Source organism: Aquarana catesbeiana, linkage group LG10, assembly GCF_042186555.1.
Source record: "Aquarana catesbeiana isolate 2022-GZ linkage group LG10, ASM4218655v1, whole genome shotgun sequence".
In the NCBI taxonomy this organism is placed as follows: Eukaryota; Metazoa; Chordata; class Amphibia; order Anura; family Ranidae; genus Aquarana; species Aquarana catesbeiana.
Genome location: NC_133333.1, coordinates 197,064,461 through 197,080,823, shown reverse-complemented (window position 1 = coordinate 197,080,823; position 16,363 = coordinate 197,064,461). Strand labels below are relative to the sequence as shown.

The 16,363-nt window shown below is 42.4% G+C and overlaps 1 protein-coding gene across 1 annotated transcript in view; it reads right to left on the bottom strand.

Annotated features, from left to right (window-relative positions):
- The window catches only part of ANKK1 (ankyrin repeat and kinase domain containing 1), a 153,536-nt gene that overhangs the window by 15,552 nt on the left and 121,621 nt on the right, over positions 1-16,363 (bottom strand). The window contains exons 3-4 of the mRNA XM_073603093.1: positions 12,242-12,393; positions 8,068-8,117 (exon numbers count right to left, since the gene is read on the bottom strand). Coding sequence (XP_073459194.1) covers positions 8,068-8,117; positions 12,242-12,393 — 202 coding nt within the window. The remainder of the gene's footprint in view (positions 1-8,067; positions 8,118-12,241; positions 12,394-16,363) is intronic.

The window sequence follows — 16,363 nt, the reverse complement described above, 5'->3', positions numbered from 1 at the left end:
AGTGGAATACAAAGCCGTCCTCATCCTCCTCATCCTCTGTCACCCAGGCTAAGACAAATTTGGCTGCCAATGCAGCTGCCAAAGCGGCCTATTCCATTGGCTCAATGGCATCAGTCACTCCTTCCCTAGCCCCACCATCATGTCCTGAGGAGTCCCCCGAACTGTTCGACCACAGTGTCGGGTACATGCTGCAGGAGGATGTGCAGCATTTTGAAGGCACCGATGATGGTTCCCAGGTTGAGGATGAAGGCAGTAACGTGAGCCCAGAGAGAGGGGGTGCCCAAGAAGGACAAGAAACTGGCAGTCATGTTCCCCCACCTGCAGCATACTGCCAGGTTTGCTCCAGTGGCGAGGAAGGAGGGGATGATGAGGTCACTGACTCTATGTGGGTGCCTGATAGAAGAGAGGAAGAGGAAGAGGAGGCGGCACATCTCCAAAGAGGCAGGATGCCCTCCAGGGGCCAGCTTAAGGACAGCCAACCGACTGCATCACACCGCAGAGCTCCGCATGTGCAGGGCACTGCTGACTCTGTGCATTTTTTGGTGTGGGCAGCAGACGTGTGCAGCAGATTGTACCGTTGCTGTTTGCCACATATGTCTGAAGCATATCAAGTGTGGCCAAAACAGCAGGCGCTTGGGCACCACATGCTTGACCAGACATATGTCGAGCTCCCATGTAATCCGTTGGCAACAGTACTTAAAAGACCCACACCAAAGAACAAGGCGGACCTCTCCTTGCTCCTCATCAGCTGGGATCTCCAATCCCACTATACCTTCAGTCCTCTCAGAGACCTGCAGAGGAATGAAGGTGAAGAATTAGGTGTCCCAAGCACTTGCAGGCAATCTGCTAGCGGTACACCTAATTCCAATTGTAGCAGGAAAATTTCCCTACCCCAGTTGCTAAACCATCAAAAGAAATTCAGTCCCAGCCATCCACATGCTCAGCGGCTGAATGCTAGTTTGGATAAATTGCTAGCACTTCAACTGCTGCCTTTTCAGCTGGTAGACTCTACCTCCTTTCAAGAATTTGTGGAATATGCGGTACCTCAGTGGCAGGTTCCCAAATGCCATTTTTTTTCTCGGAAGGCCATTCCAGCTCTCTACCGGCATGTGGAAGGCAATGTCTTGGCCTCGTTGGACAGGGCGGTCAGCGGTAAGGTGCATATTACCGCTGCCTCATGGTCCAGCAGGCATGGACAGGGACTTTACCTTTCTTTCACAGCGCACTGGGTAATCCTGCTGGCAGCTGGGAAGGATGCAGGACAGGGTGCAATAATGTTGGAGCTTGTTCCGCCAGCACACCTCCAAAATGCTGGTAGTCGTGATTTTGCCACATCTCTCTGCTCCACCCCCTCCTCTTCTTCTTCCTCTATGGCTTCTTACTGTGCAGATTTGTCCTCGGGACCAGCGGTGCTCTGTAGGCGTTCTAGGGGCTACGCAAGCACTCAGGCAAAAAGATGCCATGTGGTGCTTGATTTGGTCTGCTTAGGGGACAGGAGCCACACTGGGACAAAGAATCTGGCAGCTCTGCAGGGGCAGGTTCAGAGGTGGTTGACACCACGCAAGCTTCAGGCAGGAATGGTGGTTTGCGACAATGGCACCAACCTCGGTGGTGCAGCGGTTCTTGTGCAGGTACCTGGGCTTACAGGATCTCCTGAGGCAGGCCAGGAAAGTCTGTGGGCATTTCCGCTGGTCATATAATGCCAGTGCTCGGCTGGCTGACCTTCAAAAGGAATGCAACCTGCCCAAGAATCCGCCTCATCTGTGACATGCCCACCAGGTGGAACTCAACGTTGGCAATGCTGCAGCGGCTGCACAAGCAGCAGAGGGCCATCAATGAGTACCTGTGCAAGTATGGCACCATGACAGGGTCAGGGCACTCAGCATCAGCAGCAGTCTTCAAGGGATCATTTTCAGTCCTCAGAAACCCATGGACTTGTACGTTGCTGGGAGGAGGTGGCTGTGGATCATGTCGTCCTTAGTGACCCAGAGGATTCCGGACCGCATGCCTCAACAAACCTACGCTGCATGGTCTCCCTGATCCTGAAAAGCCTGCAAAAGGACCCTCAGATTAGTGGTATCAAGGAGAGGGTCAGAACTGGCTGGCAACCCATCTTGATCCACGTTACAAGGGTAAGGTTGCGGAACTTATCCAGCAGAGGAAGCAGAGGATGAAACATCTTCGGGAGGCCTTGCAGAAAGGTTTGTGCAATGTGTTTCCAGAGCCTGGGAGGTTGCAATTTCCTGGTCCTCCTGGACAATGTGTTGCTGAGGCTTCGGTCAGTCAAAGAAGGAGTGGTGGAGAAGGTGGCCGTCTGACTGATGCGTTCAGACAATTTTTTAGTCCCAAGGTCTGATCGGTTCCAGCAACCATCGCCAGCCTCTGATTTACATGGTGCAGGAATACCTTGGGGCAAGATCAGACTTGGAGACCTTTCCAACTGAAAATCCACTGGGTTACTGGGTCTTGAGGATGGATCACTGGCCAGAGCTTGCACAGTATGCAATTAAGCTACTGGCCTGTCCTGCATCCAGTGTTCTATCTGAACGCACATTCAGTGCTGCTGGAGGCTTTTTAAACAATCAGAGATTGCGCCTGTCCACAGACTCGGTTGATCGGCTCACCTTCATAAAAATGAATCAGTCTTGGATGACCAGCTACCAAGCACCTGATGCTGATGTAACCCATTAATTTTTTTATGAATGTGAGATCCCTTGAAAACTGAGCAAATGGACAAACATGCAGCGCTCAATGGGTGCCAGCAATAAAAGATTGTTGTGGGAATTGTAAACAATCAAGTACGTTTATTGGATGCACATGCAGATAAAAGTCTGACATTGCAGACAAACAGTAAAATTAACCTTGGTTAAAATCAATAAACACAGTCAGAACTGAAGTACTCCGAAATAGTAGTGTCAGCAATCCGCCATGACTCCAGTAAGCAAAGGGTTGATGTCAGCAAGTATGCTGTGTGTGTCAAGCCTCAGTGGCAGACTCTGTGGCTGTAATGCACATGAATGATGGAATAGGAGGGTTACAGCTCACTGGAGCAACAAGGAATGCCAAACTCACTGTGACCAGAGATGTGATGTGAGCCACGTTAGAAGATTCCACTGGTCCTGCTGGCTGGCCAAACACGCTGGGACCTGGCTTCTTGAACGGTGCTTTGGCTTGTGCAACTAAATCCAAGGACCAGAAGATCCTGAGCGAGGAGGAAGTGAGGAGAAATCAATGCTGTGCGGAGATGAGTGCTGGGCGGATCGCAAGCTCCGTTATGTTGCCATGGCGACCGTGACTAACATGTTTCATGCGCCTGCGCTGTCAGCAAAGTGAGATAGATAGGCATGTGAGTGGGAGGGGGAGGAGAGTGTCAGCTCTTGAGACATTAACCCCTTGAATACAGAAAACACAAGTTATACAAATGTACAATTATTGCATAGACCCACAATAATAGGTGTAAAGAATATATTGCAATCGAGAAAATAGTGAATCAAGTGGAAAGCAAGAACGAAAAATAATGATGATAAAAATGAGCAAAAGGAACAAAGGAAAGTAATGATAAAAAATAATTAATGAATTAATTAATAATTAATTATAAAGAATAACTAAAAAATAAATAAAGTGATATTGAAATCGATATTTACAAAGGACAAAAATAAATACATACATAAATACAAATATAAATATGTATATATTATTATAATTGTTGAAGAAAATTAATAAATGATTAATTGATTGATGACTAAAAACTGATACAGGAAGGAAAACAGGTTAGGGTACAAAGGGATGGACTAGAAGAATTTTTAGAATTATATCAAAAAGAATCAGTAAAAGTGTCAGTAAAAGATCCGGGGATATTGTACTAACAGCCTTGACTTGATCGTTGTTGAATCACGCTGAGGACATCAATTACTTCATTGAGTCCCTCAGGCGAGAGGGAACCCAATAAATATATCCAAAAAGTCTCCCTTCGGCACAGAAGGAAGAACCTTTCATTTTCCGTTAGGGTACCTCTAGGGATGGCCTCGATGGTCATTCGTCTCCGCACAGCATTCATTTCTCCTCACTTCCGGCAACCTTCAGCTCTGATCGGCTCAGCTCGGGTTCTTCCGGTCCTTGGATTCAGTTGCACAAGCCAAAACGCCGTTCAAGAAGCCAGGTCCCAGCATGTTTGGCCAGCCAGCGGGACCAGTGGAATCTTCTAACGCGGCTCACATCACATCTCTGGTCACAGTGAGTTTGGCATTCCTTGTTGCTCCAGCGAGCTGTAACCCTCCTATTCCATCATTCATGTGCATTACAGCTAAAGAGTCTGCCGCTGAGGCTTGAAACACACAGCATACTTGCCGACATTAACCCTTTGCCTACTGGAGTCATGGCGGATCGCTGACACTACTATTTCGGAGTACTTCAGTTCTGACTGTGTTTATTGATTTTAACCAAGGCTGATTTGAATGTTTGTCTGCAATGTCAGACTTTTATCTTCATGTGCATCCAATAAATGAACTTGATTGTTTACACTTCCCACAACAATATTTTATTGCTGGCACCCATTGAGCGCTGCATGTTTGTTCATTTGCTATTTACTTCCCTCCAGGAGTTGGCAACTGCACTGGGACCTAACCTTTTGATGAAGTATCAGTAAGACAAGACAATGGTTTTATAACGATATCAGATTTAGTGCTTAAGGACCCACATTGTTTTTTTCCCTTGAAGACTGCCTATGCTGATGCTGAGTGACTATCCTGTTATGCTGAGTGACTATCCTATTCCTCCTCAGTGTTCATGTTGATAGCTTCTAAGAACATTTTTGGTTCTGGGCACCAAGATCAGTGCCTAAAGCCCAATTTTTCTGCCCCTGTTTAACAGGGGCATGTAATTACAATTTTTGCTGTAATATTTTGCAGCAGGGCTTGTTCCTGCGCTCAACTAGAGTATCTGTGAGGGGTTGCAGTGTTGTGGCACCAGCACCAGTGCCTAAGGCCCATTTTTTCTGCCCCTGTTTAACAGGGGCGTGTAATTACAATTTTTGCTGTAATATTTCGCAGCAGGGCCTGTTCCTGCGCTCAACAAGAGTATCTGTAAAGGTTTTACAGTGTTGTGTTACCACCACCACCACCACCGCCTAAGGCCCAATTTTTCTGCCCCTGTATAACCGGGGCGTGTAATTACAATTTTTGATCTAATATTTCACAGCAGGGCCCTTACCAAGAGTAACTGTGAGGGCTTACAGTGTTGTGGCAACACCACCACACCACCACCAAAGGCCCAATTTTTCTTCCCCCATTCAACAGGGGCATGTAATTACAATTCTTGACATAATATTTCACAGCGGGGCCCGTTCCAGCACCCACCAAGAGCAACTGTGAGGGCTTACAGTGTTGTGGCACCACCACCACCACAAAAGGCCCAATTTTTCTGCGCCTGTTCAACAGGGGCATGTAATTACAATTCTTGATATACTGTAATATTTCACAGCAGGGCCGGTTCCAGCGCCCACCAAGAGTAACTGTGAGGGCTTACAGTGTTCTGGTACAACCAACACCTAAGGCCTAAGAGTTAATATGGGAAAAAGGTGTCTCCACTGATGCTTTATCACCAATCCTTGTTTCCCTAAAAACCCCAAATTTTCAAAATCCAATTGTCATTGGGATAGAAAGTGAGGTGAAATCTTCTGAACAGGGACACAGACAGCAAAACAAATGTTACAGGGGTGATGATAACCCTTCCCTATGTTATCCAAAAAGCTTAAAAATAGATTTTTTGGCTGGAGCTACACTTAAAAAATGTATCTGTTCCAAATTACAAACAGATTCAACTTAAGAACAAACCTACAGTCCCCATCTTGTTTGTAACCCTGGGACTGCCTGTATACTGCTGTTCAGAGTATATAGGGCCTGGGGGCCCCACGCCTTTAATTTTTTTAACTTGGGTGCGGGGTTCCCTTAATATTCATACAAGACCCAAAGGGCCTGGTAATGGGCTGGGGGGTTACCCATGCCATTTTTCTCAATAATTTTCATCCATATTGCCGGGACCCGACATTACATTACAGCTGCAAGCAGTTTTTAATGACTTTTATTCCTTTAGAAATGTCATTTTGTTCAGGGACTGTTCTTAACACGGGAAAGACGCGCCACTTTACAGGCATACTATAGACACCCCCCAGGTATGATATTTAAAGGAATATTTCACTTTTATTTTTTCACTTTAAGCATCATTAAAATCACTGCTCCTGAAAAAAACAGCCGTTTTTAAAACTTTCTTTTGCATTGATACATGTCCCTTGGGGCCAAACCCTTTTTATAGCAAAGGTTGTAGATCGGCAGTTAACTGCAAGGTCGTGCCACATCCTAAATTAAATATACAAAAAGAGAGAGGTTCCCCTAGTGGTGGATTTTAAAGGCACATGTAAGAAAGCGTAGAAGGAGTATGTATAGTATAAACAATAATTTATTAGTTGGAAACGTAGTAAAAACATAAAGTGAACATATAACAATAATTATGAGGAATGCAAATCATGTACTTAGATACAGTGTTGATACCAATATTCTTGCACTCGACGCGTTTCGGAGTTACTTAGCCTCCTTCCTCGGGGGTGGATATAGGTTTACAGAAATTTCTATATTAAAGACAATGTATTAACAAAAGATGGTAAGCATATAGTTATACATAACCATAAGAACATTTATATGCCATAATTTTCATTTTGTTTTCACTTACATTAACACTGTGTAGGCTGACTTGGCATTCCAAAACAGTTAAAAACAAAGGCACTGACATTGTCTGTCTATCCAGCGTATTCCTGATTAAGGTAGATAGAAAAATTGATAATACGATAACGAACTTCTATCTACCTTAATCAGGAATACGCTGGATAGACAGACAATGTCAGTGCCTTTGTTTTTAACTGTTTTGGAATGCCAAGTCAGCCTACACAGTGTTAATGACACTGACATTGACTGACATTGTCTGTCTATCCAGCGTATTCCTGATTAAGGTAGATAGAAAAATTGATAATACGATAACGAACTTCTATCTACCTTAAGCAGGAATATGCTGGATAGACAGACAATGTCAGTGCCTTTGTTTTTAACTGTTTTGGAATGCCAAGTCAGCCTACACAGTGTTAATGTAAGTGAAAACAAAATGAAAAGTATGGCATATAAATGCTCTTATGGTTATGTATACCTATATGCTTACCATCTTTTGTTAATACATTGTCTTTAATATAGAAATTTCTGTAAACCTATATCCACCCCCGAGGAAGGAGGCTAAGTAACTCCGAAACGTGTCAGGTACAAGATTATTGGTATCAACACTGTATCTATGTATAAGTACATGATTTGCATTCCTCATAATTATTGTTATATGTTCACTTTATGTTTTTACTACGTTTCCAACTAATAAATTATTGTTTATACTATACATACTCCTTCTACGCTTTCTTACATGTGCCTTTAAAATCCACCACTAGGGGAACCTCTCTCTTTTTGTATACCCCAAACCTTTTTAGGACAATAACTTGCAAATTAGCCTTTAAAATTCGCAATTTTGATTTGTCACATTCGAGCCCCATAGACTTTAACGGTGTTCGAATGTTCGCGCAAACTTTCGGTCCGTTCGCATGTTCTGGATGCAACCGACCGGGGGGGGGGGGTGTTCGGCTCATCCCTAATTACATTTGATAAGAGAAGCATTTTTTTTTTAAATATCACTAATAAGGCTGAAAACATGCCTACAATTCATTGTAAAGGCACAAAGTATAAGGAAAATAAAAGATAACTTTAAGAATGATCTTAAAAACACATTTTCTGGTAAATTGCCACAATAACCTTGGCTTAATACAAACTTCACTTTAACCTTCTATTGTCTACATTACAATATCATACAATAACATATCAGTTTCCTCCATTTCAGACAGCATGTTCTTATTCTTTTGTCTGCTTGCCAGCTATTTTATGTCATGTCATTCATACATGCATTTATGTGCACTCTGTTCTCCACTTAGCAGAATGCATTGTAGAAATGTGTTTTTGACACAAATGGAATAAAAAGCACGTTTACCTACAAATGGTTTCTTCTGAGTCAAAAGCTCCCAGATAACAATGGAGTAGCTGCAAGATGAAAGAAAAAGACAATATTGGTGCCAGGTATGACAACTTCAGTAGCTTTTTTTTTCTTTGCATCCTGACCCTTTTCAGGGCAGTTCAATAATCCAATTTCAGGCATAGAAATGACAAACTGATGATTCTAAGATAATTTTGAACAGGTATAAGTTGTAGATGTGAAAGGAATGAACATAATACAGAATTCTAATTCTTAAGTGCTAATTCTTAGGAAAGGACTCTTCATTGAGGAATGATGATGATATTAAATTCAAGGTAGCTTACTTGAAAAAGAAAAGAAATTCAACTTAGCAAATAATGGCAAGTATTAATAAAAAGAAATATGTATTACGTGGGTTAGACATATAAAACATATACTGTACAGGCTGAAGCCCTTAAAGCGGAGTTCCAGTCATTTTGGGTTTATAAACAGTAAGCAGCTACAAAAAGTGTAGCTGTTGACTTTTAATAAACACACACTCACCTGCCCCAGGATCCAGTGCTGCACTCACCCCAGCCATTTTCACCCTCTGTCCTCCCTCAGCAGCATGGCATCTCTACTATTGGCACCCGGCTGTGACAACTTTTGAGCAGCTCTCCGCTCTGTGACTGGTCCCAAAGTCTTCTAGGACCTGCCATGTATTCGAGAAGACTTCAGGAGGGAGGGGGAAGGAGAACTCTTACTTCCAATCGCTTAAGGAGATGGGAATGGAAGTGGGAGCGGGTACCTGTCAAAATCAGATACCCAATCCCCCCCTCCTCCCCAAAAGCTCAGTTTCACAAACAGGAGCTGGGGAGGAAGCCTTAAAGCGGAACTTCCACTTTTGGGTGGAACTCAGCTTTAAAGTGATAGTAAAGCCTTGTGTTTTTTCTTTTTAAAATAACAAACATGTTATACTTATTGGGTCCCTTGTGAGTGCTCCTGGCTACTCCCTTCTGAGGGGTGCCCCCACAGCAAGCTGCTTCCCAAGCAGGCACACTCCCGAACCGTGGCTCTGTGTGTCCATTCACACAAGGAGCCGCAGCTTGGTCCCACCATCTCTGTCTCCTAATTTGCTTACTGCCTGTGACTGACAGCAGTGGGAGCCAATGGCTCCTGCTGCTGCCAAAAGCCAATCGGGAGTGCGATTCCACAGAGAGGCAAGACTCTTGTGGACATCGCCGGATCAGAGGAGGCTCACGTAAGCATTAGGGGGGCTGCTGCACACAAAAGGTTTTTTACCTCCATACATAGAATGCAGGAAGGTAAAAAGTCTTACAACCACTTTAATATTGACAGTCTGGATGAAACCCTTAAGGTGATAGTTTTTTTAAATACATGTAATTTAACTTACATGTATTTGCTGTTTTTTTCTAAAAAAAAAATCTTCCTTTGCCTTACTTTTGAAAGTGTCTTTAAGCCAGGGTGACACACTCCCAGTTCTATAGTTTCCCCATAGAGTCTTGTAGAAGTTCCCCTATGTGCACGATTCCACCCTGTAAAGTACATGTAGGGTTCTGAGTACCACACACACAGGCAGTGCCAGAGGGACCCACAGAACAAAAGTCATGCCTCTCCTTCTCCACAGCAGTTGACAGTGGCTCTTTACCCTTTCCCTCTTGTGCTGACTGAGTGTGCAATGTTTGGAACGTTGCAGTATAGTTGTAATACAGAGCAGGGCTCCTATGGGTCTAAAGCCATTGGGGCCCCATTAAAATGAATGGAGATAAAAAAAAGCATTATGGAGAGCCCAGTTGCATGATCTGTCAAAGTCATGTGACCAGGCTCTCCTCCACTCAGAGAGTTCCCTCCATGACATACTGCAGGTTTCATAACGGAAATGGTCAGTAAAATGCAGATTGCAGTGTGAAGGTAACTGTGTGGTATACAGAAATAATTGCTTTATGAACCCCTTTGTGATTATTTTAACCAGTTGACCTGCGGAATATTAATCCTCTTCATGACCAGGCCATTTTTTGCAATACAGCACTGCGCTAATTTAATTGACAATTGCACAGTCATACAACACTGTACCCAAACAAAATGTATGTCCTTTTTTTTCCCACAAATAGAGCTTTCTTTTGGTGGTATTTGATCACCACTGCATTTTTTATTTTTTGCGCTATAAACAAAAAAAGACCATCAATTTTGGAAAAAAAAAACAAACAATATTTTTTACTCTCTGCTATAAAACATATCCAATAAAAAAATGTAAAAAATCAAATTTCATGATAAATTTATGCCAATATGTATTCTGCTACATGTTTTTGATAAAAAAAAATCCTGATAAGCGTATAGTGATTGGTTTCCACAAATGTTATAGCGTCTACAAACTATGGGATATATACTGGAATTTTTATTTATCTATTTTACTAGTAATGGTGGTGATCAGTGGCTTATAGCGGGGCTGCAATATTGCGGCAGACATTCAGACACTTATACTTTTTGGGAACCAGTGACACTAATACACTGATCAGTGCTAAAAATATGCACTGTCACTGTACTAATAACACTGGTTGGGAAGACGTTAAACATCTAGGGCGATCAAAGGGTTAAATGAGTGCCTAATCAGTGTTTTGGTGTACTGTGTTAGGTGCTTTTACTAAGGGAAGTAATGGATTGTATTCCCTGCTTTGCGGGGAAAGACAATCTATTACTTCCCTGCTGACAGGACAGAGCTCTATCTTGTTTACAGGGCTCTGTTTCATGTAAATTCATGATGATAGCTGGGTGGCGGCGGTAATCCATTGACCAGCACCCGCTGATCGACATCTGCTGTTTTTAATCACAGCACAGGAGGGTTTCTGATGGCTCGCGCCCGTCCTCTATGTGGAAGTGATAGATTACGTACCCAGCTGCCATATATTTGTATTAGGTTTCATGTACACTTGAACTACTTGGCCGCAGCCTCGGGAAAATGCAAAATGCGGTGTAATAGTGAGAGTCCCTGTTACCGTGAAAAGGGATGGAAAATGGACACAGAGTCTGCATGTCGGCAGACTGCAGTGCTACAGAGCATAGCTTTGAAAGGGAGAAGACTGTGTTCGCAGCTTTCTCCAGGTTTTGCTATGTTCCAATGGGGCTCTGTAGTTTGGAGATCCCGCAGAGACTTGGGTGGGATGGGATCTCTAACCCTGTGTCCAGGCCTTATGGAGAGCCAGCAGGTTGTGTGCCCAGGTGCACACGGCCCATATAACGAGGGGCTAGAGAGAGCAGACAGAGGAGGAAGGTGGAGTGTGTGCAGCTGGTTGCTACTGCTGTGTGAAGACAGACTTGTGTCTGGAGAGTGGTCTACCCTGTGGGAGTCTGCAGCCTATGTAAAGGGGATTCTTTGCCCAGGGACTGGGAGAGGCTGGCCAGCCTTGAGAGTCGGGGAGACTGAGGAAGCCAGTAAGTCCAGGGGGCTGTAAAGATTTGCCAAATCTGTTGAGAGCAAGCAGAGGAACTGCTGACAAGAGAGCCAGGTGGCTCGGTATGTTTCCTTATTTTTGGAGTGCTTAATGAAGTTAAACCCCTGCGTGGGAATCCTGAATGGACCTTTTTGCTTTTCTTTTTCTGTTTAATAAACGTGGGCTACCAGGCCCTTAACTATAACGCCTGTCTGATGTGGGCTCGCTGCACTAAAAACGCATTTATCACTTGAACTAAACACCCCAATATCACAGCGGCAAAATTATGGCGCGATTTTACTGCGATTTTGGGCGTTTTGCGGCCAGTGGTCAAAACGTTTCCTGAACGCGATTCTTCCACGTTCAGGAGAGGGAGGTTAGAGGAGGTTGAGCTCCTAAATGATCCTAAAAACCTAAAAGCTGATGTGTACATGGACACATAGGCTTTTATGGAGTTGAGTTTAGGAGCTTTGGGAAAAAATGTTTAGGAGCTGCTAGTGTACATGAAGCCTTATACAGTCGGCAAATGGTTAAAAAGAAAAATGTATTATTGCTGACATTCCGTCTTCCAATTAGCGACAAGTACATCATCACTACAAAGATAGAATACATCACAGATGATTTGAGTATAAGTTTAGCACAGGTAGTATGGTAATTTATCCCGGGATTTACACGTAGTTGGCCATATTATTTGGAGTTATAATGAATGGTCTCATTGAAGCCCTTTGTGTTGTCAGTGAAATAATGTACATTTGTCATCATACCTGTACACATCATATTTAGTCCCCATTACTCGGCTGCTTTGCAGAAACATTTCTGGAGGGATATAATTCAGGGTTCCTTTGATTGCTGATCTTTCTATGTATTCCTTTCGGGTCGAGTTTTCTTTCCATTTAGAGAGGCCAAAGTCTGAAATCTGAAACAGAACAAATACATTAAAGATGAATATTGTATGTTTAAGTGCATACTTTCTAAAAATAAACGTCTACAATATAGCCTTTTCAAAAACCTCAGTGTTAATGGACTTAACATCCAAAAGATATCTTTGCCCACAACTTCATTTTATTACCGTATATCATTTCTACAATAAATACTTATTCAGTTTTAACAGAACTACAGTATATGATAAATGAAACGTGTAGGGACAAAATATGACAGCTGGCATTGTTGGTGTACCCCTTCTAAAGGTTATAGGGTCAGGTCCTGTATTTTAAAACATAATATTGTTTTCTTAGCTAATGATAAGATAAGTCATCACACTTTTTCTTTTTTACATTTGTGGCTAAGGAATAATATATGATAAACACAGCATAAAGAATTTAGCCGCTTCAATACCAAACACTTTCTCCCCCTTCCTGCCCAGGCCAATTTTCAGCTTTCAGCGCTGTCACATTTTGTATTACAATTGCGCGGTCATGCAACACTCTACCCATATGACATTTTTATTATTGTTTTCACACAAATAGAGCTTTCTTTCAGTGGTATTTAATCACCACTTTTTTGAAAATGTTTTGCTAAATAAATAAAAGAAAGACTGAAAATTCTGAAAAAAACACATTTTCTTATTTTCTGTTATAACATTTTGCAAGTAAATAACATTTTTTCATAAAGTTAGGCAAAAAATGCAAACTGCTACATTTATTTGGTGAAAATAATCCTAATCGGTGTATATTATTTAGTCTGTAGGAAAGGTCTAGGAAAGTCCACAAGCTATGGTGTAGATAGATCTATATATATAGATCTATATATATAGATCTATATATAGATCTATATATATAGATCTATATATATAGATCTATATATATAGATCTATATATAGATCTATATATATATATATATATATCTCAAATCTGATGTACTGACAGCATATCTCATTTTTTGAGGCCCTAAAATGCCAAATATAACCTAAATGACTCCTTTTTGGAAAGTAGACAGTCCAAGGAATTTAGTAAGAGAGAAGAGTTTTTTGAAGTTGACACAATTTTTAAAAAAATAACGAAATTACATTTTTTTTTTTTTAACATTTTTTACATACTGTCACAAGTGCAGTACATCATCATCATATAACTGGCGTGACATGGATCAGGGACACTGACTGGTGGCAATATGTAAAAAATATAAATTTTTTAATTTAAAAAAAATGCTGTTACTTTTTTTTTTTACAATTGTTTTTGTACATGCTGGGGGTCATTTACGAAAGGCAAATCCACTTTGAACCACAAGTGCAAACTTCAAGTGCAAAGTGCACTTGAAATTGCACTGAAAGTGCACTTGGAAGTGCAGTCACTGTAGATCCAAGGGGGACAAGCAAAGAAAATAAAAAACAGCATTTTAGCTTGCACATGATTGGATGATAAAATTAGCAAAGCTGCCCCTCATTTCAGATCTACCCCTCAGATCTACAGTGACTGCACTTCCAAGTGTACTTTCAGTGCAATTTCAAGGACACTTTGCACTTGTAGTTTGCACTTGTAGTGCAAAGTGGATTTGCCTTTCGCAAATAACCCCCACTGTGTTACCCACTATGATTGGTTATAACTGAGTTTTGCAGTGACAAGCAACTATTTTTTCTGAATGAAAAATATTCATTCAGTGTTTACTATTGTCCTAGCAGGATAATAGGGCTCCTGTCCGGCCATCATATTACAATGCCGTCGAGTGCGGCCCAAACCGCCGAGAGCGGCCGAAAGTCACCGAAAGCTGCCGTAAGCCACTATGAGCGGCCAAGAGCAGCCACAAGCCGCCGAAAGCCGCCAAAAGCCGACAAAAGCCGCCGAGAGCGGCTGAAAGCCGGCTCTGTATCTCGGCGGTGCCATTTTTAAACTGAAAGGCTGCAATGACAAGGCAGCAATGACACTGGATCAAGGCTACACTGACAAGTCTGCAAATGACACTGGATCAAGGCTACACTGACAAGGCTGCACTGACACTGGGGCAAGGCTGCACTGACACTGGGGCAAGGCTGCACTGACACTGGGGCAAGACTGCACTGACACTGGGGCAAGGCTGCAGATGGACACTGATAAGGCTGCATTGATGGGCATTTAAATGTAAGTTTTTTTCCTTAAACTTCCCTTTTAAAAGTTTTTTTCCTTAAAATTCCCTCTTAAACTTGGGGTGCGTGTTATACGCCGGCGCGTGTTATACGCCAATAAATACGGTAATTATCATTTTATCCATTTTTATTGCTTTTATTAATCGTGGACCCAGGACGAATACCAGTACAGTATCCCACACTTATACGCTTATATATTATCTACTTTTGCGAGTAGCCATTTGGCTGTTTTGTCTTGTCCAATTAAACAGAAGTTCTTTAATACTGCACTGAGTCTGGCGCACCTTGTCCTTTTCTATTCCTGTTTTATAGAGCTGTGTATATGTATAGAAGGTAGGGCCCGAAAGTGACTCAAGCCCAGGGCCCCCACCACCCTAAGTCCTGCCCTGCAGGGACGTGTTGGCCATAGTACAGCCAAAGCTCCTAGGCAGAAGTGAATACGATCACGCACAGGCAAACTCACATGCGCGTACGTGTTAGCCATTGATGTTGGTGCCAAATGGACTATATAAGGGCAGCAGCTGCACTAGTGCATTGCTGCCTGATCTGCAGCTTTACCTGTATACTAGACATGTGCAATTTGTTTAGTTCCAAATTCATTTTTTAACAAATTTTGACGAATTTGTTAATTCAGAAATATATCGGGTAAGTGACCTGACCGACAGGGGGGGAGGGGGGTGCTACAACTGTTTGCTGATGCATCGTTAATTTGGTTAAAAAATAACACCAGTCCATCCAGTTTAACCAACACAGAAAAAAAAGTGATGCTCCTGTACAATGTATACAATGTACTACATTGAAGGTGACATTTACAAGGGAGAAAAAGAATATCATTCTAATTAGCAGTAAATTACATTTCCCTGCTAGCTTGGTTTCCTTTGTAAAAAAAAAAAAAAAAAAATCAGAAAAGGTCCCCTTTTTTGCCTTTTTTTAAACTGGCAAAGAAATGTAAACTAACATTTTTTTTTTTTTCTTTCTAAAATGGCACTTGTGCTGTAGTACATACATACATCCTACAGTAAGAACAACAAAAAAAAATGATGGGGTCCCACCCCAAAAAACACATTAGGTGTCCCCCAAAATTTATACCAAACCCTCATCTGAGCATGCAATCTGACTGGCCAGGAAAGGTCACACCCCCTCTGAACAATACCAGCCCACATGCCCTCAACTTGGGAAAGGCACCCCAGCAGGAGGGACCGACACTGGCCAAGCATCTTGTCCCCATGTTGATGAGGACAAGGGACTCTTCTCCACAAGGGGTCTGCTGGCGGGGGGCTTATCAGAATTTGCAATCAGATACTGCCCCCCTACTCAAATTAAAATTCAATAACAAAAAATGTAAGCAGTAAATAAACACAACACACACTTTGCAAAGTCCTTTATGAAAAAAGACAAGACAAAAACAACAACTCGCCAAGGCGTCTGCTCCCACTGCTACTCCTCACTGAATGAAAGATTCCCAGCTTATAGCTAGTTTGTAAACTAAGGGGCAGGGATAGTGGCTGATGTCATTGACCAAACATAGCCATATGCGATCGGTGATGTTAGCCACCATAACACCCTTTGTTTACATTCAGAGGTTAGTGGCCACTGGCAGGAAGCTGTCACATTTAGCAGTAAGACCATTGCCAAATGCATTCTTTCCCACTACAGTCAGAAGTTCAGGTAGGCAACCACCTCATTTAGTTTGCCAATTTGCTGAACACTGAACCAGCAAAGTTCGGAATGAATTCTTCTTTGGTCCAAACCCTGATCCTCATACCTAAATACAATAATAATGCGATTTTATTTCATCATGCGAGTAGTTTTTCAAATTTCATTAAACAAT